At 48.3% G+C, this 25,406-nt stretch overlaps 1 protein-coding gene across 1 annotated transcript in view; it reads left to right on the forward strand.

The window, feature by feature from the left end:
* LOC137519427 (NXPE family member 2-like) overlaps window positions 1-24,378 on the forward strand; it is a 44,060-nt gene extending 19,682 nt beyond the window's left edge. The window contains exon 4 of the mRNA XM_068238379.1: window positions 23,843-24,378. Within this exon, the coding sequence (XP_068094480.1) occupies window positions 23,843-24,378 (536 nt within the window). The remainder of the gene's footprint in view (window positions 1-23,842) is intronic.
* The last annotated feature ends 1,028 nt before the right edge of the window (window positions 24,379-25,406 follow it).

Genomic DNA, 25,406 nt, shown 5'->3' on the forward strand with positions numbered 1-25,406 from the left:
TCCCATATAGGTATCCTGTTGACCCCTCTCCCCCTTCCTTCTAGCATAAGAAGCCAGATGACTCCTCTTTCCATATAGATAGCCTGATGACCTGTCTCCCTCCAGTATAGGTAGCCAGGTGACCCTTCCCTTCCCCCTAGTATAGCCTGCTGCCCACCCGCCCTTTATTCTGTGGTGCCCTAGGCCATGTCCTATCAGGCCTTGGCTTAAATCCGGCCCTGCTGACGGGGCACTCCGTGGTAAACTGTTTCAGTTTGATAGCTAAAAGAAAAAGTGGTAACTTTAGACATGTTTCTCAGATACAATATGTATGTAATGTCAATTGTCAAGGCCTATCATGAGAACGTGACAAAACCAAAACAGACCTTGTAGTTTTTGAGAAAATGGATTTTAAAGTTTTGGCGGTGAAGTATATTTTTAAATAGGAGCAGTGTCCCAGTGAAATGGTTTTTGGCTCACTGCTAAGCACTCACATGCTATTGTTACCAAATGTGTTGTAAGTGGCTATAAAAAAAAAATCAAAATATCTGACTGAGAAAATATGTAAAAAGCAGTTTCCTGGCAAAAATTCTGTATCAATTTTACAGATTTTCTGTACCTTTTTTTTTTTTCAAAATTTAGAACATTTCTATATCAATTTTTTTCAGAAGGTATAAGGTGTTTTTTTTAAAAAAAAATAATAATAAAAAAAAAATCACATAGATAGCATGCTTGTAACAATCGGCGGGGACGCCGCGCCGCTTCCGCATCTCAGGTGGCGGTGGTCCCCAACGCTCGGTCGCATGAGGGTTTGCGGCCAGGTCCTTCAGCCGTGCACAAGGCAAGGACTATGCGTGCGCGCGCCCAACGGCAGGACCTTTATGCGGCGAAGAGAGGAGTCAGCTGACCGAAGGGTCGACTGACGTCACTGGAGGCCCCGGCCGCTCCTGATTGGCTGGGCGGCGGGGGCGTGCTTTCAGGGACTTCTCAGCTTCAAAAGGGCTGAGGAGTCACTCAAAACTCATCTGGTGTTGCGAACACTTGGTGCTAGCGCTCAGACCTAGTTAGGTTCCAGCCTTTGATAGATGTTTATGCAGTGTTTGCGATATACATCTATCTCTAGTTAGCCTCATTGATTGTATATTATTTATCTGTGTATGACTCTGGCTCGTTCTTGACTATCCCTAGATAGGTTGCTGACTTCCTAGATTACAAGGCCAAACTGTTACTCTTCCACACTGCCCTCTCTGAGGCTAAACAAAGGTACTTTGCAGCACTGATTGTAACCCAAGCTTCCAACCCTCGACAGCTTTTTGCTACCTTCAATTCCCTCCTCAACCCCGCTCCTCCACCTCCCAGCTCCTCCCTCTCAGCCAATGACCTTGCCAACCACTTCACCACTAAAATTGCAACAATACGCAATGAAATTTCCCTCCTCCATCCCTCCCTTACCAATACATCTCAGGTTGTCCCCTTGCCTTCCCTCCCAGCGGCTCCCTTGTCTCATCCACCCCTCGCCTCTTTTGCTCCTGCCACCATTGATGAAGTCAGCCTGCTGCTAGTGGCTTCCCCCCCCACATCCTCTCCCTGTGATCCGGTACCTGCGAATACTCTTCGTCCCCACTTCCCTGACCTGGCCCCAGTCCTCACCTCCTTGTTCAATCTCTCCCTTTCCGCAGGCATCTTCCCCAAAGCATTCAAACAGGCCACTGTGCTTCCCCTGCTGAAAAAACCCTCACTCGACCCATCCCTACCCTCAAACTACCGCCCAATCTCCCTCCTTCCCTATGCTTCTAAACTTCTCGAACGCCTAGTCCACCAGCGCATTACCCAATACATCAACACCAATACCCTACTTGACCCCCTACAATCTGGATTCTGACCTGCGCACTCAACTGAAACAGCCCTCGCCAAGGTGGTCAACAACCTTACCCTTGCCAAGGCCAAAGGCAGTTATTCCATCCTGCTCCTCCTTGACCTCTCTGCAGCATTTGACACCGTTGACCACTCCCTCCTCCTCCAATCACTACAGTCCATGGGCATCCATGGGCTTGCCTTGGCCTGGATCTCCTCCTACCTATCCAATCGCTCCTTCACCACTTCCTTCAATGGCTCCTTCTCAACTCCTGCCCCCCTTTCAGTTGGGGTCCCCCAGGGCTCTGTTCTAGGCCCCCTTCTTTTCTCCATATACACTTCCTCAATTGGCAAGCTTATATCCTCCCTGGGCTTCAATTACCACCTTTATGCAGATGACACTCAGATTTACCTCCATACCCCCGATCTCTCAGCCACCACCATAAACAATGTCTCCTCGTGTCTCTCAGCAATTTCCTCCTGGATGTCAGCTAGGTTCCTAAAGCTTAACCTAGACAAAACTGAGCTCCTGATCTTTCCACCCCATGCTGCTGCACCCATCCCAGGTTTCCACCTCACAATCGACAACACAACCATTCTCCCTACCTCCCAGGCCCGCTGCCTGGGTGTCACCTTGGACTCTGACCTCTCCTTCATCCCACACATCCAAAACATCACAAGAGCCTGCAATTTCCACCTCCGTAATATCTCCAAGATCCGCCCATTTTTAACCCCGGACACGACCAAACTGCTCATCCATGCCCTCATCATCTCCCGCCTTGATTACTGTAACTCACTCCTTTCTGGCCTCCCCCTGAAACGCACTGCCCCCTTCAATCAGTGATGAACGCGGCTGCAAGACTCATCCATTCTTCGCACCGCTCTGCATCCACATCTCCCCTTTGTGAATCCCTGCACTGGCTCCCTATCCGTCTCAGGATAAGTTTCAAGATTCTATGCCTGGCGTATAAATCTGTGCACAAAACATGCCCTACCTACATCTCGGAGCTTGTTCACAAGTATACACCAGGTCGCCCCCTCCGTTCCTCCAACGACCTTCGCCTCACCACCCCGCGCATTTCACACTCCCATGCCCGCCTGCAGGATTTCTCAAGAGCTGCCCCCACCCTCTGGAATGCCCTTCCACCACCCATCAGACTTGCTCCCTCTTTCAACACATTCAAGCAAGCCCTCAAAACCCACCTCTTTATGATGGCCTACCCACCTCCTACCACACAGTAACTCTCTAAGGAATATTTAACAGCCCCCCCTAGTGTTTCCACCCCTCCCTTTAGATTGTAAGCCTCTGGCAGGGTCCTCCACTCCCTAGTGTAATCTACAGGATCATGTGCTCCTGTCCTATTACAGCCTGTACTTGTATTACTGGGCCTACCTAACCAGCCCATATTGCATGATCATATATTTTGTACAATTTGTATGTATAACTTTGTTCTATGTGTATAACCCTATGTATGTCATCCTTGTATCATTGTATATATTTATTGTCCAGCGCTGCGTAATATGTTGGCGCTTTATAAATACAATAAATAATAATAATAATCCCTCTGCTCAGTGATTCTGTACTTTAGCCCATCTGATCTTGCTGCCGACTCTGCCTGGTTACCATTTCCTGCCTGCCTTTCGATTCTGTACTGTATCTGCCTGTCTGTTACTGACCCGATTTGTCTGACCCGATTTGTGAGCCCTCGCCACTGGTGAGGTAGTCGCTGCACTGACAGTGCCCACCAGCTCCTCTGGTGAGTTATTGCCAAATCTGCCAGTACTTACTGTTTTCACCAATCACTACACTTAGTGCAATAAAGTGTGACTAGGTTCACGTCACTTCCTTTTAGTTGCTATATTTGTATTATTGGTGATTCTGCAGATCACCATATAATCAGATATAGTATCTGCATTGTTTGGTGATACTACAGATCACCAAATAATCAGAACTTTGTATTTGCTGACACCGATCGTGACAGAACAACAGACCAATATGTCTATAGACGCACTGTGCAGCGAGGTTGAAGCCTTGACTGCAGCGGTGAATACCTTAACCGAAACGGTCAATACCCAACAGGCGCAGATCAATCAGCTGTCTGAGGCCGTTCAGAACCTCCGGACGGCGGCTGCACCAGTACAGTCTCCTCAAGTCATTGAGCCTAGAATGCCCATGCCCGAGAAATTCTCCGGGCATAAGTCTGATTTCCAGAATTTCAGGAACCATTGCCTCTCTTATTTTGAGATCAGGCCTATCTCTTCGGGTTCTGAGAGCCAGAGAGTCACATTTATTAAAACATTACTAACTGGGGATTCACAGTCATGGGCCTACAGTCTCCCTAGGGATCATGAGGCTTTATCATCCTTTGAGGAATTCTATAAAGCTATGGCTGTCATTTACGACGACCCGGATATCGCCATAACTGCAGAGAGGAAACTTAAGATCCTCAGGCAGGGGCATAATACCGTAGAAAACTATGCCACTGAATTCAGAAGGTGGTCAGTGTCAGCCAGGTGGGGACAGTTTTCCTTGTTAGATTGTTTTTTAACAGGTCTGTCTGATGCTGTTCCTGATTTAATGCTCGGCCATCCAGAGCTTTATCCGCCCTTCAAAGTCTCTGGCCGGAGCAGGTTCCTTTTTTGTTCAAAAGAAGGATGGTGGGCTTCGCCCGTGTATCGATTACCGGGGATAGAATAAAATAACGATAAAGAATCGTTACCCACTTCCGTTGATTGAAGATTTATTTTCCCAAATCACTGATGCTGGTATCTTCTCTAAGTTAGATCTAAGAGGGGCATACAACCTGGTATGCATCAGAGAGGGGGATGAGTGGAAGACGGCCTTTAACACGCCCGACGGGCACTATGAATACTTAGTTATGCCCTTCGGGCTATGTAATGCTCCCGCCGTCTTCCAGGAGTTAGTTAATGAGGTGTTCAGAGAAGTTCTGGGGCGCTTTGTGTTAGTTTATCTTGACGATATCTTGATTTACTCGCAGAATCTGTCTGATCACAGGAAGCACGTGAAATTTGTTTTGGAGAAACTCTGGCAGAATCGCCTGTATGCCAAACTCGAGAAATGCCTTTTTGAGGTGTTGGAGGTTCCTTTTTTAGGTTATATTATATCTGTAATAATCCGCTCAGCTGGCTGCACAGGCAGACAGCTGTTTGACAATTCCTTAAGTCTGTGGGATGCAGGTCTCTGGATAAGAGACCTGTCTTTGCTTTGCAAGCTTCAGACCTGCTCTGCTGAGGAATTTGCATATACTGATTATGCAAATTGCCTAGTCGCCTCCCTTGAAGGCTTGCAGCATAAATACCATGTGATCCCACAATCCTTTGCTGGTCATGGTTTGTTACTGTTGAAACATTCCTGGAGTGTCAGCCTTGCTATTGTCTGCTAAAGATTATCTTAGAGTATTCCTGGGGATTGCATTAGGCATCCCTATAGCACAGTCAGGTTGTATTATTGTATTGCCTGTTCTGTCTTCTGTTTGTCCTTGCGATTACACTGTTGCCAGCGGTTGGCGATGGTGAATCGTTTGTTTCTGTGCTTGGATCACACTTGCTCTGGCGGAAAGAGCAGTGGATCCTGTTAGCCTGTTTCTGTGCTTGGATCACACTTGCTTTGGCGGAAAGAGCAGTGGAACCTACTAAGCTCTGTTTCTGTACTTGGATCGCACTTGCTCTGCCGGAGAGAGCAGTGGATCCTGCTTACTCTGTTTCCCTACTTGGTTCACACTCGCTCTGGCGGAAAGAGCAGTGGATCCTTCCTGTCCTGTCCCTGAACCTAGATCGCACTTGCTATGGCGGAAGAGCGGTGGATCTTATCTGACCTATTCCTGTTTCTGTTCGTTTGTCTGTCTGGATCGCACTCGCTCTAGCGGTAGCAGCGGTGGTTCCTTTTGTACTCTGTCTGGGAGTGTGCTCCTTCTCTCTGTCTTGTCTGATACGAATGCTTGCTGTAGGCTCGGTGGGGTAACCGTTAAGCAAGCGTTCGCGTTCTCTGTTTCGTGTTTGTGTGGCATTGGTTAGTTAGGGTGGCGTGCTTGTCTCTGTTGCACTTAATGTGCAGAGACCGCGCCGTAAACGCGTTCGCTGTTGCGAATGAGTGCGGTGTTTGCGTTTAGCTAGCGTTTGTTATTTTCCTTATCTTATCATTGTTGTTTGCTGTGCCTTTGCTACACTCGTGCTTGTAATAATCAAATATTTAGTCCCTGTGTGTGACTACCTGACAGCCTTAGTGCTGGTCCTTATCACCTTCGGAAAATATACAGCCGTTAGCAGACTTTCACAGAATTGGTCGCCAGAGCAGTTAAGAGAATCTTTATTGTATCCAACCGGGATACTCGGTATAATCTTGGTTACAAACTTATATTGAAAAACATACGAAGCAAAGCAAACATCAGTAGGTAATAATACAGATATTGAGCAAAGCTGATTAATATGAGCGCGCTAGCTCCAGACCTGGACGCATATACCTTATAAATGGAAAAACCTCCAGACCCACAAGTGTTAACTAACCACACGCCCCCGAAGGTGGGATATGGGCGAGTTCCAGATGTTACCCCTATTAAACGCTTGCTATTGGCCTATAGAACTCTGTGATTGACATCCAGAACTCTGTGATTGACATCCGTCTAGTGCGCAAGCGCGAAGCCGATGCCCTGTACCCTAAATACTCAGAAACTGGTGTTTAGAAACACCAGGCATTGTTTGGCATTGTATGGCCCTGGGCATCCCAGGCTCAGACAGCTAGTCTGCACATCCCATAGATAATGCTGCGTTCTGACCTTTTACTATTCCCTGTAATGTTCTCTCTTCTATTCCACTCTCTGCCTGGCCTTCTAGAATCTGTATAGCAAGAGAACTCTGCACATAATCTTCGACTGAAACACAGGTTCACTTTGGCTCTAATAAGGGCCATACCTTGCAAGACCCTCTAAGAATCTTACAGTGCTCTGTCTCGCTCAGTCTTGTGTCACTTCTGGCAATCGCCTCTCTCGCGATTGCGTTGCTACTTTGTTTCTGCTGTTGTGTGTTCACCGTCGCGGGTTGGCGACTAGATTGGTGCACACACATACAATCTGTCCCTGTGCTCATTCTCATTGGCAATTGCATCTCTTGCGATTGCGTTCTAACTTGGTTTCCACTGTTGTGTGTTCGCCGTCGCAGGTTGGTGACAAGATTGGCGGACATACATACATTCCTTCTCTGTGCTTATTCAGCCTTGTGTCGCTGTTAGCAATCGCCATCTCTTGCGATTGCTTTCCCACCTGATCTTCACGGTTGTGTGTTCATCGTCGCTGGATGGCGACTAGATTGGTGGACACACATACACCCTGTCGCTGTACTCTCTCTCTTTAAGGGCTATCTTGCCCTGCATTGCTTCCCTTCGTACAATTCCTATCTGCCATCTGTAGCTGTGCAGAGGATCTGTTCCTCTGCACTCCACGGCTCCATCTGCCAGCAGGAATTCCCCTCTACAGGTGCATTGCACCTTTTGCTGGGTTCTCTCAGATTATACGCTTGTTTAGGATTTCCGCAGTGTCAGCGCGCGTCCTGTGCGCTGACCACGGAAAGTATTCCACAATCGTTACAATATCTACCTACGGTCTCTCTATGAACCCCAAAAAGGTGGCTGCAGTCCTGGAGTGGCCACAGCCTGCCGGGCTGAAGGCACTTCAGAGATTTCTGGGGTTTGCCAACTATTACAGAAAATGTATTAAAGGGTTCTCATCTGTGGTTTCACCCCTAACAGACCTTACTAAGAAAGGGGCAGACACTTATAATTGGTCAGACAAAGCTCAGTCTGCCTTTTCATTGTTGAAGAGTTTGTTCTGCTCCGCCCCTATTTTGAGACATGTAGATGTCACCTACCCTTTCATTGTGGAGGTGGATGCGTCCGAAATAGGGGTTGGGGCTGTGCTGTCACAGCATTCCGGTTTCCAGGGCAGACTGCATCCTTGTGCTTTTTTTTCTCGTAAGTTCTCTCCAGCCGAGAGAAATTATGATATTGGAAACCGGGAATTATTAGCCATTAAACTTGCCTTCGAGGATTGGCGTCATTGGCTGGAGGGGACAGAGCATGTAATTACGGTCTATACGGACCATAAAAATTTAGAATACATTGAGGGGGCCAAGAGACTCAGCCCCCGACAGGCTTGCTGGTCACTGTTCTTTTCGAGGTTCAGATTCATAATTACCTATAAACCTGGCAGCAAGAACATCAAGGCAGATGCCCTGTCTATATGTTTTGAGCCTGAGTCGGTACAGCCACCAACCCCCGAAAACATTTTGCCTGAAAAGATTGTTCTCGCAGTCACAGAGACTGAGGAAGATTGGTCACTCATGTTAAGACCTTATCAACAAAATGTCCCCGAGGGGAAACCCAAAGGGGTTTTATTTGTGCCATTACACTTGCGCTTGCAGATTTTACAATTGTTCCACATCCATAAGAATGCAGGTCATCCAGGGATAGCGAGGACTCAAGAGTTGCTGGCGAGATGTGTTTGGTGGCCATCCCTGGCCCTAGACTGTAAGTAATTTGTGAAAGATTGCGCAGTCTGTGCTAGAAGCAAACCATCTAGACAGGCTCCGGCAGGCACACTTCAGTCTTTACCTATGCCTGGGGAACCATGGACCCATATTTCTATGGACTTCGTGGGTTAACTCCCCAGGTCCGAAGGAAAGACGGTCATCTGGGTGGTAGTCGATAGGTTCAGCAAAATGGCTCATTTTATTCCTTTGGACGGACTCCCCTCAGCTCAGGAGCTGGCAGACCTTTTCATCCAGCACATTTTCCGACTACATGGTATTCCGGAGAATGTGGTGTCTGATCGGGGAGTTCAGTTCATGTCTAGATTCTGGTGAGCCTTTTGCCATCATTTGGGTATGAATCTGTCGTTCTCATCCGGCTACCACCCACAGACCAATGGTCAGACGGAAAGGGTTAATCAGGCATAGGAACAATTTCTTAGGTGTTACGTGGCTGATACTCAGTTGGACTGGGCAAAATTCCTGCCGTTCGCAGAATTTGCCCACAACAACTTGAAGGGTACTTCATCAGGCTTTTCACACTTCCAGGTGGTCTCAGGGAGATCTCCTAAGTTCTCCCCGTTGCCAGTGGCATCTTCTCCGTTTCCTGCCCTGGAGGAGTGGCAGGGTTCTTTGAAGGAGATCTGGAGTAAAGTCAAAGGAAATCTAGAAAAAGCTTTTCTTACCCAGAAAAGACAAGCAGACAGAAAACGTTCTGTAGAGTGGGATTTTTTGCCAGGGGATATGGTATGGGTCTCAACTTGACATTTGGCGCTGAAACAGCCCTCAGCGAAGTTTATTGGCCTGTACCCTGTGTCCAAAAAGATTAATCAAGTAACTTATGTCATTGCACTGCCATCTGGTATGAAAGGGGTGAAGTCTTTTCATGTGTCATTCAGGGGCGTAACTAGAAATCACTGGGCCCCCCTGCAAAACTTGTGATGCCCCCCCCCCCCCGCAAAAGTTGTGATGCCCCCCCCCCCTGCTATCCAAAGCCCCCCCCCCCCCCCTCCCCCTCCCCAGACACACAATAAAAGAAAAATCAGGCAGGATTGCAAGGCATCGTGTTCTGACCTGCAGCTTGGAGAGGAAGCCACACAACACACCTCACTGAGTACACATCACACACCTCACACTCCACACACCTCAGACACCACACACACCTCAGACACTACACACCTCAGACACCACACACCTCAGACACCACACACACACACTTCACACCTCACACACTACACACCTCAAAAAACCACACACACTACACACCTCACACTACACACCTGACACACCTCACACACTACACACCTGACACACCTCACACCACACACTCTACACACACCTCCCAGAGTACACATTACACACCTCACACGCTACACACCTCAGACACCACACAAACCTCACACAAACTACACACCTGACACACCTTACACACACCTCACAGAGTACACATCACACACTACACACCTCACACACCTCAGACACACTACACACCTCACACCTCAGACACCACACACACTACACACCTCAGACACACTACACACCTCAGACACCACACACACTACACACCTCAGACACCTCAGACACACTACACACCTCACACCTCAGACACCACACACACTACACACCTCAGACACCACACACACTACACACGTCACACTGCACACCTCAGACACCACACAACCTACACACCTCACACACCTCACAGACCACACACACCAGACACCACACACTACACACCTCACACCTCACATACCACAAACCTCACACCTCACACCACACACCTCAGACACACTACACACCTCACATCTCGCACACTACACACACCTCACACACTCTACACACACCTCACAGAGTACACATCAGACACCACACACACCTTACACACTACACACCTCACACACACTACGCACCTCAGACACCTCACACACCACACACACACCAGACACCACACACTACACACCTCACACACCACAAACCTCACACCTCAGACACCACACACCTCACATCTCACACACTACACATCTCACACACTACACTCTACACACACCTCACAGAGTACACATCACACACCTCAGACACCACACACACCTCACACACTACACACCTCACACACACTACACACACCAGACACCTCACATCTCACACACTACACATCTCACACACTACACTCCTCACACACTCTACACACACCTCACAGAGTACACATCACACACCTCAGACACCACACACACCTCACACACTACACACCTCACACACACTACACACCAGACACCACACACTACACCCCTCACACACTCTACACACACCTCACAGAGTACACATCACACACACTACACATCACACACACACACTACACACCAGACACCACACACTACACCCCTCACAAGCCACACACATCAGACACTGCACACTACACACACTACACACCTCACACACTACACACCTCACACACCACACACCTCACACACCTCAGACACACTACACACCTCACATCTCACACACTACACATCTCAACACCCAAAAAAACACAGATAATGCCTCAAAACCGCACCAATCTAGTGTAATTCAATAAACATGAGCATCTTTATTGAACACTAATAAAACCAATTAAAAACAGAATGTCAGAGAAAGTAGCCACCACTGATCCACAACACTAAACATCTCTCACACACAGCTCACATCTCACACCACACACACACACACACACCGCAGACAGGCTCACATTTGGTAGTGGCAGCGTGACATCTTCTTCTTCCTTGCCTGGAACGCTGTCTCCATCCAGCGTGCTTGAGTGGGCGGGGAGCATCCAAGCAGGAGGTTGAGGAGGGGGGAAATAAGTATGCCTCCAGGTCCTAGTTCCCGCCGCCTCACTCTACTGCTAGGAAACAAATAAATCTACTGCTAGGAAACAAATGAATTTTTGTTTTGTGCGTCCGCCCGCTCGTTAAGGCATATGGGCGGGCGGTGGGCTCCAGAGCCATGGGCCCCCTCTCAGTGTTCTCCCCCTGCAGGCCCCCCTGCGCCTGCAACCTTTGCAGGGGCGGTAGATATGCCTGTGGTGTCATTATTGAAACCAGCTGTGCATGTGGATTCCTCTCCCCCCCCCCCCTCCTATGGTGATTGATGGAGAGCCGGAGTACGAGATTGAGCGAATTTTGGACTCTCGCTCGGTGCGTAGTTTTTTACAGTACCTCGTTCATTGGCGGGGATATGGGCCTGAGGAGAGATCCTGGGTGCCGGCTCATCGTATGCATGCTGAGGAATTGAGACGGAAATTTCATGAGACACACCCTGAGAAACCTTGTAAGAAGTGTCCGGAGTCCACTCCTCAAGTGTGGGGTACTGTAACAATCGGCGGGGACGCCGCAGTGGCGGAGAGCGGCATGGCCGCCACTTCCGCATCTCAGGTGGCGGCGGTCCCCGCCGCTCGGTCGCATGAGGGTTTGCAGCCAGGTCCTTCGGCCGCACACAAAGGCAAGGGCTACGTGTGCGCGCCCAGCAGCAGGACCTTTATGCGGCAAAGAGAGGAGTCTGCTGACCGAAGGGTCGGCTGACGTCACTGGAGGCCCCGGCCACTCCTGATTGGCTGGGTGCGGGGTGTGCTTTCAGGGACTCCTCAGCTTCAAAAGGGCTAAGGAGTCACTCGCAACTCGTCTGTTGTTGCGAACACTTGGTGCTAGCGCTCAGACCTAGTTAGGTTCCAGCCTTTGATAGATGTATATGCAGTGTTTGCGATATACATCTATCTCTAGTTAGCCTCATTGATTGTATATTATTTATCTGTGTATGACTCTGGCTCGTTCTTGACTATCCCTCTGCTCAGTGATTCTGTACTTTAGCCATCTGATCTTGCTGCCGACTCTGCCTGGCTACCGTTTCCTCTCCGCCTTTCGATTTTGTACTGTATCTGCCTGTCTGTTACCGACCCGATTTGTCTAACCACTCTACTCACCAGTGTGCCCTCGCCACTGGTGAGGTAGTCGCTGTACTGACAGTGCCCACCAGCTCCTCTGGTGAGGTATTGCCAAATCTGCCAGTACTTACTGTTTTCACCAATCACTACACTTAGTGCAATAAAGTGTGACTAGGTTCAAGTCACTTCCTTTTAGTTGCTATATTTGTATTATTGGTGATTCTGCAGATCACCATATAATCAGATATAGTATCTGCATTGTTTGGTGATACTGCAGATCACCAAATAATCAGAACTTTGTATTTGCTGACACCGATCGTGACAATGCTTAAGGGCTTCACAATGAGCCCCAAAAAAAGTTTGAATGGGACACTGTTCCTGTATTTTTAAAAATGTGTTTAAAATAGATATTCTCAGGGATTCTCATCCGGATTCCGGATATCCGGGTAACCTGGATATGCGAACTTTTTTATGCTATCCGATTCGGATTCCGGATTTTCTTAAAAATCCGGATAGCTATCTATGGATATTTGGATGCATAATTGTAGAAGCAAGTAGGCTGGCACCATCCAGAATAATTTTCATGCTCTTTTATTTATTTATAAAATTTAAAAAAATTTAAAATTTAAAATTTATAAAAATTTATTTATTTCAAATTATCACAGCAAACATTGCGACGTTTCGAGGATAACCTATTTATCAAGCTCTTGCTGTGAATCAAATACACTTTACATCATTGTACACACCTTTATATAGTAATCATGGAGTACATATAGCCAATAAACACTATCTTTCATTTCCACCAATCATAATGGTCCTTGTATACAGCGGACCTGATGGGGAACTACATTGCTGTATGCTCATTGGTACCCGCTGCCTCTCGTCACTAGATGTAATACTCGGAGCGCGGCCGCATCCAATTGGGAGTAACTGGGAATCCGGATCCGAATCTATTCGGATTTTAAATATTGGTATCCGAGCACCCCTGGTTATGTTATTGGCCTCCTCCTTCCAGACTCACAAACAGGAAATAGTTCTGTTCCTTGTTTATGAGTTAGTATTACCTCTGTATCTAGCTGGTCAGTTACTCTCGTGTTTCCTTCTAGGACTCTTTTGTCTGGTCACAGTGATTCATATTTTACTGTACTACTGTAAGCTGTTATGTTATTTCTTATTTTTGTCACCCTTCCTTTTTTTCTGCATAATAAAGGCTGATTTTAAAAATGAATTTATAGTACCATTAGGTTGGTACATTAGCTGTCATTTACAGCATTGAAATATGTACTATTTTCCTATTGTATATGTAAAACCGATTTTCTCCAAAACTACAAGGTGTTTAAAAAAAAACAAAAAAAAAAACGGTTTTCCACTTGTTACCACTGTCCTCCTTAACATACCCTGTACATTTGGTGTTTCTAGCACATACAGGGGCTATACGTTTGACAAAAAAGCTTGCATGAAATGCGAATGTTGAACAGCCAAAGTTCGCTGATGAACTGTTTGGGCCATCACTAATTAGAACTAGACAACCCTTTTTTTTTTACATTGCTTATTTAATGACTGTGTCCTGTCAGAGTGGGAGGCTTGCTGGCTGCCGTCTTCACACTTTCCAAACTTCTATTACCTGTTGCTGCTCTCTGGCTGATAGCTAATTTGATTTTTACTTGAGTCTATCTGTATTGTCAAATGTTTTCAGATGCTCTCAGTTACGGTGACCATACGTCCCGCTTTACCCGGGACGCGTCCCGCCTTCGGGGGGCACTGTCCCAGGCTGCATGAGGTCCCGGGAAACGTCCCGCTTTTAGCAGGCCTCGGGACTCTGGCAACCGTACAATGAACTAGCCGCAGTGTCTACTAGACGCTGCGCTAGTTCATTCCCCGCAGCCCCGCTCCAGCCTGCATTGTCCTCCTCCGGCAGGCACAGGCAGAGCAGGGCTACGGGAAGATGGCGTCCGGAGGCGGAGCCCTGTACTGGAGACTATTTGTCTCCAGTACAGGGCTCCGCCTCCGGACGCCATCTTGCCGTAGCCCTGCTCTGCCTGTGAGAAGATCGTCCAGGCCAGGGGGAGCTGCACACACCAGAGGCACCAGAGGCCGGCTGCGTGAGGGGACGTCTTCTGCCAGGTGAGTAAATGCTTTTTCTTGCAGGTGAAGTGTTTGCCCAAATTGTGTTCATTTTGTACTGACATGTTTGCCCGCATTGCGTTTATCTTGTACTGACATGTATGCCCGCAGTGCGTTTATCTTGTACTGACATGTATGCCCGCAGTGCGTTTATCTTGTACTCACATGTTTGCCCGCAGTGCGTTTATCTTGTACTCACATGCTTGCCCGCAGTGCGTTTATCTTGTACTGACATGTATGCCCGCAGTGCGTTTATCTTGTACTGACATGTATGCCCTGCAGTGCGTTTATCTTGTACTGACATGTTTGCCCGCCGTGCGTTTATTTTGTACTGACATGTTTGCCCGCAGTGCGTTTATCTTGTACTGACCTGTTTGCCCGCCGTGTGTTCATTTTGTATTGACATGTTGCCCGCCGTGCGTTTATTTTGTACGGACATGTTTGCCCAAATTGTGTTCATTTTGTACTGACATGTTTGCCCGTAGTGCGTTTATCTTGTACTGACATGTTTGCCCGCAGTGCGTTTATCTTGTACTGACATGTTTGCCCGCAGTGCGTTTATCTTGTACTGACCATGTATGCCCGCAGTGCGTTTATCTTGTACTGACATGTATGCCCGCAGTGCGTTTATCTTGTACTGACATGTATGCCCGCAGTGCGTTTATCTTGTACTGACATGTTTGCCCCCATTGCGTTTATTTTGTGCTGAAATGTTGCCCCCATTGCGTTTATTTTGTGCTGACATGTTTGCCCCCATTGCGTGCATTTTGTGCTGAAATGTTGCCCCCATTGCGTTTATTTTGTGCTGACATGTTTGCCCCCATTGCGTTTATTTTGTACTGACATGTTTGCCCCCATTGCGTTTATTTTATGCTGACATGTTTGCCCGCAATGCGTTTATTTTGTGCTGAAATGTTGCCCGCAATGCGTTTATTTTGTGCTGACATGTTGCCCATTGCGTTTATTTTGTGGTGTCTGGGGTAACTGTTGCTGCATTTATTATTTAATGGTCATAGTTGGCTATGTTTGCTGCTTTGGGGTTATGACATACTATTAAATAGCATCACACAGTTTCTGCACACCTATGATGTTAATCCACGTTTGACCACATCACGGCGTAAACACTGCTTTTTTATGCCTCGCTGTTGCATCATTACGTTAGCTCCGCCCATAGAATGTCATGGCCATGCCCATTTTTCGTGCGCGCTGCAGACACCATATTTTTCAATTCCCCCCGTCCCAGGTTGAGCCTACAAAAATCTGGTCACTCTATCTCAGTTCAAGGATCTTAGCACTGATGATAACTAATGACTTAAAGAGAAACTGTGACCAAGAATTGAACTTCATCCCAATCAGTAGCTGATACCCCCTTTTACATGAGCAATCTATTCCTTTTCACAAACAGATTATCAGGGTATGGCTTATATTGTAGTGAAACCCCTCCCACAGGAAACTGTAAGGACCATGGTCCTGGCAGTTTCCTGTCTGTGAACCTTGTTGCATTGTGAGAAATAGCTGTTTACAGCTGTTTCCAACTGCCAAAAAAGCAAGCAGCAGCTAATTCCAGTGGCATCACCTGCCTGCAGTAAAAATGTCACCATATGATGTCAGAATGTAAATCAGAGAGAAGAAAGATTTTACAATGGGCAAACACTGACTTAATCATTTATACATAATTATCCCTCTCCTCGCTCACAAAAATTGTGTGCAGGAGCATGTGTAATTTTTTAACTACTTCCAAATGCTGCTTCACAGCTGAACACTCTCTGCTGCTATTCCCCGGCTCCCGATCACGTGACCTGCATGGGGTTCGGAGACCAAGGGAGACCCATGCTATCATTTTTGCAGGGGGGCCCTTTTAAGTCTAGTTATGCACCTGATGTGAACCGCAAATTATTCCAGCTATGATTGTTGTACTTGGTGAATGAAGTTGATTCTATTGATCAGAGCCATAAAGCACAGCCATTAGTGATGGGCCGAACCTCAGATTTTAGGTTCGCAAACCGGGTTCGCGAACTTCCGCGGAAGGTTCGGTTCGCGAAAAAGTTTGCGAACCGCCATAGACTTCAATGGGGAGGCGAACTTTGAAAACTAGAAAAAAATATGCTGGCCACAAAAGTGATGGAAAAGGTGTTAGACCCCTTGAAACATCTTTTCCATCACTTTTGTGGCCAGCATATTTTTTGGGGGGGCATGGTGTAGTGGGATAGAAGCCAAAAGTCCCGGGGAAAAATCTGGATTGAACGCAAAGCAGCATTTTAAGGGCAGAAATCACATTGAATGCTAAATTGCAGTGAGGTGAGTTCTCTCAACCCAAAGGTAGTTATATATGCAGTGAGGTGAGTTCACTCAAAACAAAGGTAGTTATATGTAGTGAGGTGAGTTCACTCAACACAAAAGGTAGATATGCAGAGAGGTGAGTTCACTCAACCCAAAAGGTAGTTATATGCAGTAAGGTGAGTTCACTCAACTCAAAGGTAGTTATATATGCAGTGAGGTGAGTTCACTCAACACAAAGGTAGTTATATGCAGTGAGGTGAGTTCACTCAACACAAAAGGTAGTTATATGCAGAGAGGTGAGTTCACTCAACACAAAGGTAGCTATATGCAGTGAGGTGAGTTCACTCAACCCAAAGGTAGTTATATATGCAGTGAGGTGAGTTCACTCAACACAAAAGGTAGATATGCAGTGAGGTGAGTTCACTCAACCCAAAGGTAGTGATATGCAGAGAGGTGAGTTCACTCAACACAAAGGTAGTTATATGCAGTGAGGTGAGTTCACTCAACACAAAAGGTAGATATGCAGTGAGGTGAGTTCACTCAACTTAAAAGGTAGTTATATGCAGTGAGGCGAGTTCACTCAACCCAAAAGTAGTTTTATGCAGAGAGGTGAGTTCACTCAACACAAAGGTAGTTATATGCAGTGAGGTGAGTTCACTCAACTTAAAGAGACTCCGTAACAAAAATTGCATCCTGTTTTTTAGCATCCTACAAGTTCCAAAAGCTATTCTAATGTGTTCTGGCTTACTGCAGCACGTTCTACTCAGGGCCGGATTTAGCACTAGGCACTGTAGGCACGTGCCTACAGGCGCCATGTGCTACAGAGGCGGCAGACAGCAGCGCAGCAAATCTCTCCAGCTAACCTAACGCACCATGACAGCGCGCCCCGCTCCACATCCGACCCTGCTGTTCATCGGGTGTTGTATGGCATAATATCTGATGCAGCCGCCCCACTCTGCACTGAATCTCTCAGTGCATCTGCTAACAGAGCTCCTGCGACAGGGAAGAGGGAGGGGCGGTGTGCCCAAACTTCCGTCGGGACTCTCGGAGAGTGTGTAGCCGCTCAAGCAGAGCTTTCTCCCCGTACAGGCATGAGAGGTAACAGGCTTCACGCTGCTGCAGCTCCAGCCGGAGAAAGAGTGTGGGATTCTCCTCCCTCTCCTCAAGGAAACTTCAACGGCTGTCTCTGCTGTGCTGGTGAAGTATTTTTTTTTCTTCTTTTAGCAGTTTGATTGTCCGGAGGTTAGGGGGGGATGGAGGGGGGTTGTAAAGTGTGTGTACATTGAATGTATGCGTGTTGTGTGAGCCAGGGTGTGTGTACAGTGTGTGTCAGGATGTCTGTGTGTGTCCACAGCATGTGTGTGTGCAGTGTGTGCGTGTGTGTGTGCGTGTGTGCGTGTGTGTGTGTGTGTGTGTGTGTGTGTGTGTGTGTGTCTCTTTGTGTACCAGTGTGTGTGTGTATGTGTGCATGTGTGTGGCAGAGTGTGTGTGTGTCTGTGTGTGTGTGTGTCTTTGTGTACCAGTGTGTGTGTGTGTGTGTGCGCATGTGTGTGGCAGAGTGTGTGTGTCTCTTTGTGTGTGTGTATCCACGTACCAGAGAGTGTGTTTGTGTGCAGGGCCAGCACTACAATATAGGCAAGGGGGGCATTACCCCCTGGCACCAGAGTCCATAGGGGCCCCCCAAGTGTATACCATTTTGCCCCTTCAGTTTGCCCCACTGCGGCCACCCATGGCTTGTGTAACTGTGCTGTGTGGATGGTAGTGTGTGGTGAGTAGTGATGGGCGAACACCTGGATGTTCGGGTTCGGGAAAGTTCGCCGAACATGGCCGAGATGTTCGGCATGTTCGGGCCGAACCCCGAACTTCCCGAACATCCCTATTTTGGGGGCCCTATGGGGTCGCAGGCATAAGGGGGGAGCATGCCCCGATCGCGGGGGGGGTCGGAAATTCCCCCCACCCCCTCCGCTAGCGCTCCCCCCTCTGCCCGCTTCCCCATTCAAAAGTTTCAAGAAGTACCTGTATAGCGGATGGCCTGGCAGTGGGCGGCACTGTGGAGTGAGGAGGAGGAGGAGTCCGGAGAGTGACGAGTTGAGGGAGGCCGGGCAGCGGGCGTGAGGTCAGCGAAAGGGCGGAACTTCCGCCCTTTCTCTGACCTCACGCCCGCTGCCCGGCCTCCCTCAACTCGTCACTCTCCGGACTCCTCCTCCTCCTCACTCCACAGTGCCGCCCACTGCCAGGCCATCCGCTATACAGGTACTTCTTGAAACTTTTGAATGGGGAAGCGGGCAGAGGGGGGAGCGCTAGCGGAGGGGGTGGGGGGAATTTCCGACCCCCCCCGCGATCGGGGCATGCTCCCCCCTTATGCCTGCGACCCCATAGGGGGGCCGTATTGCGGCCTGTTCGGCCGAACAGGGCCCTGTTCGCCCGAACAGGGGCCCTGTTCGGCCCTGTTCGGGGGCATACAGAAGTTCGGGGCGAACCCGAACTTAAAAGGCCGAACACCATGAGGTGTTCGGCCGAACTCGAACATCACCCGAACAGGGTGATGTTCTGCAGAACCCGAACAGTGGCGAACACTGTTCGCCCAACACTAGTGGTGAGTCGTCAGCTCAGCAGGCAGGGGAGGGAGGCAGGGATACATGAGTTACCTGTTTTGCATCATGGTTTCCATGGTTCCCTTCCCGCCTGTTAGAACGCAGTGGCGCTCTCCCACGACGTGATGTCACATTCCAGCATCACATCGGGGAGAGCGCCGCTACTGTCTACCAGGCAGGACGAGAACCATGTAAACCACAATGCCTAATTCCTGTGCCTGCTGAGTTGCTGACTTACCCCACCACCATCCGCACAACACAGTTATACAACCGCGGGTGACCATGGCAGGGCAAACTGAATTTTTAAAGGGGCAAAATGGGAGACGCTTGGGGGGCTCCTACGGACTTTGAATCAGGTAAAGTATGTGCATACTTCCCTCCCCTGCCTGCTGAGCTGCCCACCACCATAACAGCCCACCACCATCCACACCACACAGTTATGCCCACCACCATCCACACCACACAGTTATGCCCACCTCTGTCCACACCACACAGCTATGCCCACCACCATCCACACCACACAACTATGCCCACCTCCATCCACACCACAAAGCTATGCCCACCACCATCCACACCACACAGCTATGCCCACCACCATCCACACCACACAGCTATGCCCACCACCATCCACACCACACAGCTATGCCCACCATCCACACCACACAGTTATGCCCACCTCCATCCACACCACACAGTTATGCCCACCTCCATCCACACCACACAGCTATGCCCACCACCATCCACACCACACAGCTATGCCCACCTCCATCCACACCACACAGCTATGCCCACCTCCATCCACACCACACAGCTATGCTCACCACCATCCACACCACACAGTTATGCCCACCACCATCCACACCACACAGCTATGGCCACCACCATCCACACCACACAGCTATGCCCACCACCATCCACACCACACAGCTATGCCCACCACCATCCACACCACACAGTTATGCCCACCACCATCCACACCACACAGTTATGCCTACCTCCATCCACACCACACAGTTATGCCCACCACCATCCACACCACACAGCTATGCCCACCACCATCCACACCACACAGTTATGCTCACCACCATCCACACCACACAGTTATGCCCACCACCATCCACACCACACAGCTATGCCCACCATCCACACCACACAGCTATGCCCACCACCATCCACACCACACAGTTATGCCCACCACCATCCACACCACACAGCTATGCCCACCTCCATCCACACCACACAGCTATGCTCACCACCATCCACACCACACAGTTATGCCCACCACCATCCACACCACACAGCTATGGCCACCACCATCCACACCACACAGCTATGCCCACCACCATCCACACCACACAGCTATGCCCACCACCATCCACACCACACAGTTATGCCCACCACCATCCACACCACACAGCTATGCCCACCACCATCCACACCACACAACTTTGCCCACCACCATCCACACCACACAGCTATGCCCACCTCCATCCACACCACACAGTTATGCCCACCACCATCCACACCACACAGCTATGCCCACCACCATCCACACCACACAGCTATGCCCACCACCATCCACACCACACAACTTTGCCCACCACCATCCACACCACACAGCTATGCCCACCTCCATCCACACCACACAGTTATGCACACCACCATCCACACCACACAGCTATGCCCACCACCATCCACACCACACAGCTATTCCCACCACCATCCACACTACACAGTTATGCCCACCTCCATCCACACCACACAGCTATGCCCACCTCCATCCACACCACACAGCTATGCCCACCACCATCCACACCACACAGCTATGCCCACCTCCATCCACACCACACAGTTATGCCCACCACCATCCACACCACACAGCTATGCACACCACCATCCACACCACACAGCTATGCACACCACCATCCACACCACACAGCTATGCCCACCACCATCCACACCACACAGTTATGCCCACCACCATCCAAACTACACTGTTACACAAGCCGTGGCTGTGTTGCTGAGAGAAATGCACCAAAAAGGTATCCTGCTGTAGCCATGAAGTCATGTTGCATGCCGCACGGGAGGGAAGAGACACAGAACTTGCAGCCATTAATATCTGCTGTAAGATGCTGTGGCTGTTTAGACCTGCAGGCACTGGTGTTCTCACATTTTCAACAAAGCTTATTAAAATACTTGAATTTTCTGGAAGTAAATCTTTGTGAGGGCTCACCCTGCTGCCAATGCCATTTCAGGTCTCTCCCTACTTATGTTCCCTGGGGCCCCTGCACCGTTTCTGCCAGTATACCAACTCACCTGCCCTGGTGCATTCACTCCCTGTCTTCATCCTTGCTAGTTGTATCATCTCAGTAACCTGGCCCATGTCATTATGTAATAACTAGCAAGGATGAAGACGAGAGTGTACGGACTAATAGAGCAATGCGCCAGGACAGGTGAGATGGTACGCTGGCAAAAATAGTGCAGGGGCCCCCATTGAGGCCAAGTCAAAGGGAGACCTGGGATGGCCTGGCAGTGCATGAGGGGTTGGGGATAGACCAAGATGGGGACTGGCTGGCCAGAATTTGCCAGTATACGGCTCCCTGCACACTGCAAATCAGTTTTGCGATTCCGATTCCGATTTTCAATTCCGATTTTCCCTGAATACATTCAACAGAAAAATGGATCAAAAAATGCAGCATGCAGTAAAGATTAAAAATCGGAATTAGATGTTAAAAATATTAAAAAGCGGAATCGGAATCGCATGCAGTGTGCAGGGAACCTACACCCGCTTGTGACTGGCATTTGGGGCTGGTCTTTGATGCACCACACTGCTCTTTATAGAGACAACGTGCTCTAAATTTGGTAAAATCTGTGAAAGGGGTGTGGCCTGTGAAAAGGGGCGGGGTTAAGGGCGCCAGAACTTCTGTGCCTATAGGCTCCTAAGCTGTAAATCCGGCCCTGGTTCTACTATCACCATCTCTGTAATAAATCAACTTATCTCTCTCTTGTCAGACTTGTCAGGCCTGTGTCTGGAAGGCTGCCAAGTTCTTCAGTGTTGTGGTTCTGCTATGAACTCCCCCATCCAGGACCCTCTCTGCACACTGCCTGTGTGATATTTAGATTAGTGCAGCTTCTCTCTGTTCTATTATCTTTTACAAGCTGGATAAATCCTCCTCTGAGCTGGCTGGGCTTTCACATACTGAGGAATTACATACAGGCACAGCTGTCTGCACTCTGCAGGAAGAAATAGCCTGACACTTCAGTGGAAGATAGCTGCAGGGGGAAAGAAACACACAAATGATCTCTTGAGATTCAAAAGGAAGGGTGTATACAGCCTGCTTGTGTATGGATGTATTTTCTATGTGTGGACATACTGTACATCAATCTACTTCCTGTTTTGGTGGCCATTTTGTTTGTTTATAAACAAACTTTTAAAAACTGTTTTTAACCACTTTTAATGCGGCGAGGAGCGGCGAAATTGTGACAGAGGGTAATAGGAGATGTCCCCTAACGCACTGGTATGTTTACTTTTGTGCGATTTTAACAATACAGATTCTCTTTAAAAGGTAGTTATATGCAGTGAGGCGAGTTCACTCAACACAAAAGGTAGTTATGTGCAGCGAGGTGGGTTCACTCAACACTAACGTAGGTGTATGCAGTGATGAGGTGGGTTAACTAAACACAACATGTACTAGTAGTAGGTAAATGCAGTACTGGGTAGTACAATGTGCAGCTCCCTGTCACACACACAGGTAGTCACTGAATGTGCTGCTGCTGCTGGGCTGCTGGCAGTGGGACACACACAGTATGAATTAGCAATGTTGTCTAAGCAACACAGTGTCTCACACACACAGGTAGTCACTGAATGTGCTGCTGCTGCTGGGATGCTGGCAGTGGGACACACACAGTATGAATTAGCAATGCTGTCTAAGCAACACAAGTGTCAGTTTCAAACACAGGAAAAAAAATGATCACATGAGCAGATTGGCTCTGAAAAGAGCTGTTCTGGGGCGCTATTATGGCAATAATATTCAGCTAGGAGCAAGCTAAGAAGGCAAGAGCCTGACCTAATCTGTCCCTAGGCTAGGAGAACAAGTCTGCAGCAGCTGTCCCTAGTCTGTCTCTAGTAGGCACACGAGTGAGTCTAATGGCCGCCGGAGCCTGCCTTATATAAGGGGGGGGGGGGGCTCCAGGGCTTAGTATAGCTGGATTGGCTACCATGTGCCTGCTGACTGTGATGCAGAGGGTCAAAGTTGACCCTCATAGAGCATTATGAGGCGAATAGAACTTCCGGGAAAGTTCGCCTTCGCCGGCGAAGGCGAACCACCCGAGGTTCGCCTGGAACCGTTCGCCGGCGAACCCTTCGGCCCACCTCTAACAGCCATCACCAAAATAGCAAAAGTGACTGACATGTATATTAGAGATGCTTCTCTGGAATGTTGATAGGGGACTTTCACTTTTTTGTAAACTTAATAAGTCGGCATTTTGTATTATATGTTCACTGCACACTTCTTTTTTTTTCTTCCTTTTTATTTTTTTGTATTTATTTATTTATTTTTAGCATTGACTCCTTTCCAGCTCTATGAAGACAACTGGGCTCATCAAGTTTTTAGCCTGGATCTGAAAAGGAATATGAAGATAACCTGGAAGAGACACACCTTCCCATTCATCTCTGGCTCCTTTCAGTCCTGGAAGGAGGAACGCACTATTGCAAGTGAAATTGACCTAATTAGAGGTGACAATCGCACTGTGATTGTACTAAACATAGGGGTACATTTCAGAGCATACCCTATATTCCACTTCATAAGGCGGCTCCTCAACATACGTCGTGCTATTGAACGTCTCTTCCTGAGAAGTCCAGACACCAAAGTTATCATCAAGACTGAGAACACAAGCGCAATGAAAGAATATTTTGAAACAATGAGTGATTTCCATGCTTCTGTTCAGTATTTAATCAATGAAATCATTTTTACTGACCTCAATGTTGGCTTTGTCAATGGCTGGGATATGACCAATGCATTTGACTACAATGAGATTCACCCTCCAGAAATAGTAATTGAGAATGAAGTTAAATTGTTAATGACTTACATTTGTTGAGCAGTTAGCGGCAATAGGCCAGATCCAATTAACGTTTTCTCCTAAGTTTTCTCTTAGGAGATAATTTTTCAGCTTCTTCTTTACTTGAGGCACTGGAAGATTTTGTATTGGCGTATATCTTTAAAAATTCGCCCAGTTACTTCGCTGTACAGGTAGTCCCCAACTTATGAATGCCCGGCTTATGAACGACCCGCCAATATGAACGACCTGATTCCATTGTGATGGCGTCATTTCGCGTGGGGGAACTTTAAAGAAGCTGCTTCAAACTTCCCCCGAGTGCCGGCGCATGTCCCGTAGCAGCTGCAGTGCTGGACTCACTTTGGTACCGAGTCCAAGACTATCTGTCCTCCTCTTTCCACCACCTTCCGGCTCTTGTACGTGGCATGCTTTCTGTATGACACACGACATACAGTAAGTGGTGCTGCACACTAGAGGCTGCAGGAGGCAGAGTGGCTAGAGGCACAGGGGGGACAAACATAGGCATAGGGAGGACAAAATGAAGCACAGGGGTGACAAACAGAGGGGGGGAAAAAACAGAGGCACAGAGGGGGGTGAAAATGGAGGCACAGTGTAGGGGAAAAACAGAGACACAGAGGGGGTACAAGACAGGGAATAACAGAGGCACAAGGGGAACAAACAGAGGCACAGAGCACTTAAACAAAAAAAACAAAAGACCGAGAGCCCAAGATTGTGTGGTATTTTCAAGAAATTCAAATAATTAAGAAAATAGTAGTTATACTCACAAACACGGGTTGCCCCTAGGCAACCACTCCATATGCAGGTGGGGAGAATTAGAACCTGACCCCACTCAGGTATAAGATGTCGCTCTCTGTAGAAGAAATGCAGGAAAGATCCTTGCCACCGTAGGTGGATCACTTTGTTAGGAGGATACGGACCAGAGGCGCCAAAAGAGTAAAAGCATAATGAATATAAAAATGGGGGGAGACTATAGTCACAACTCGCCACCCATAAAGAACCAGAAACCAACAGAACTTTCAATGTTCAGTAAGAACAAAAACAATTTAATG

Source organism: Hyperolius riggenbachi, chromosome 5 (genome assembly GCF_040937935.1).
Source record: "Hyperolius riggenbachi isolate aHypRig1 chromosome 5, aHypRig1.pri, whole genome shotgun sequence".
In the NCBI taxonomy this organism is placed as follows: Eukaryota; Metazoa; Chordata; class Amphibia; order Anura; family Hyperoliidae; genus Hyperolius; species Hyperolius riggenbachi.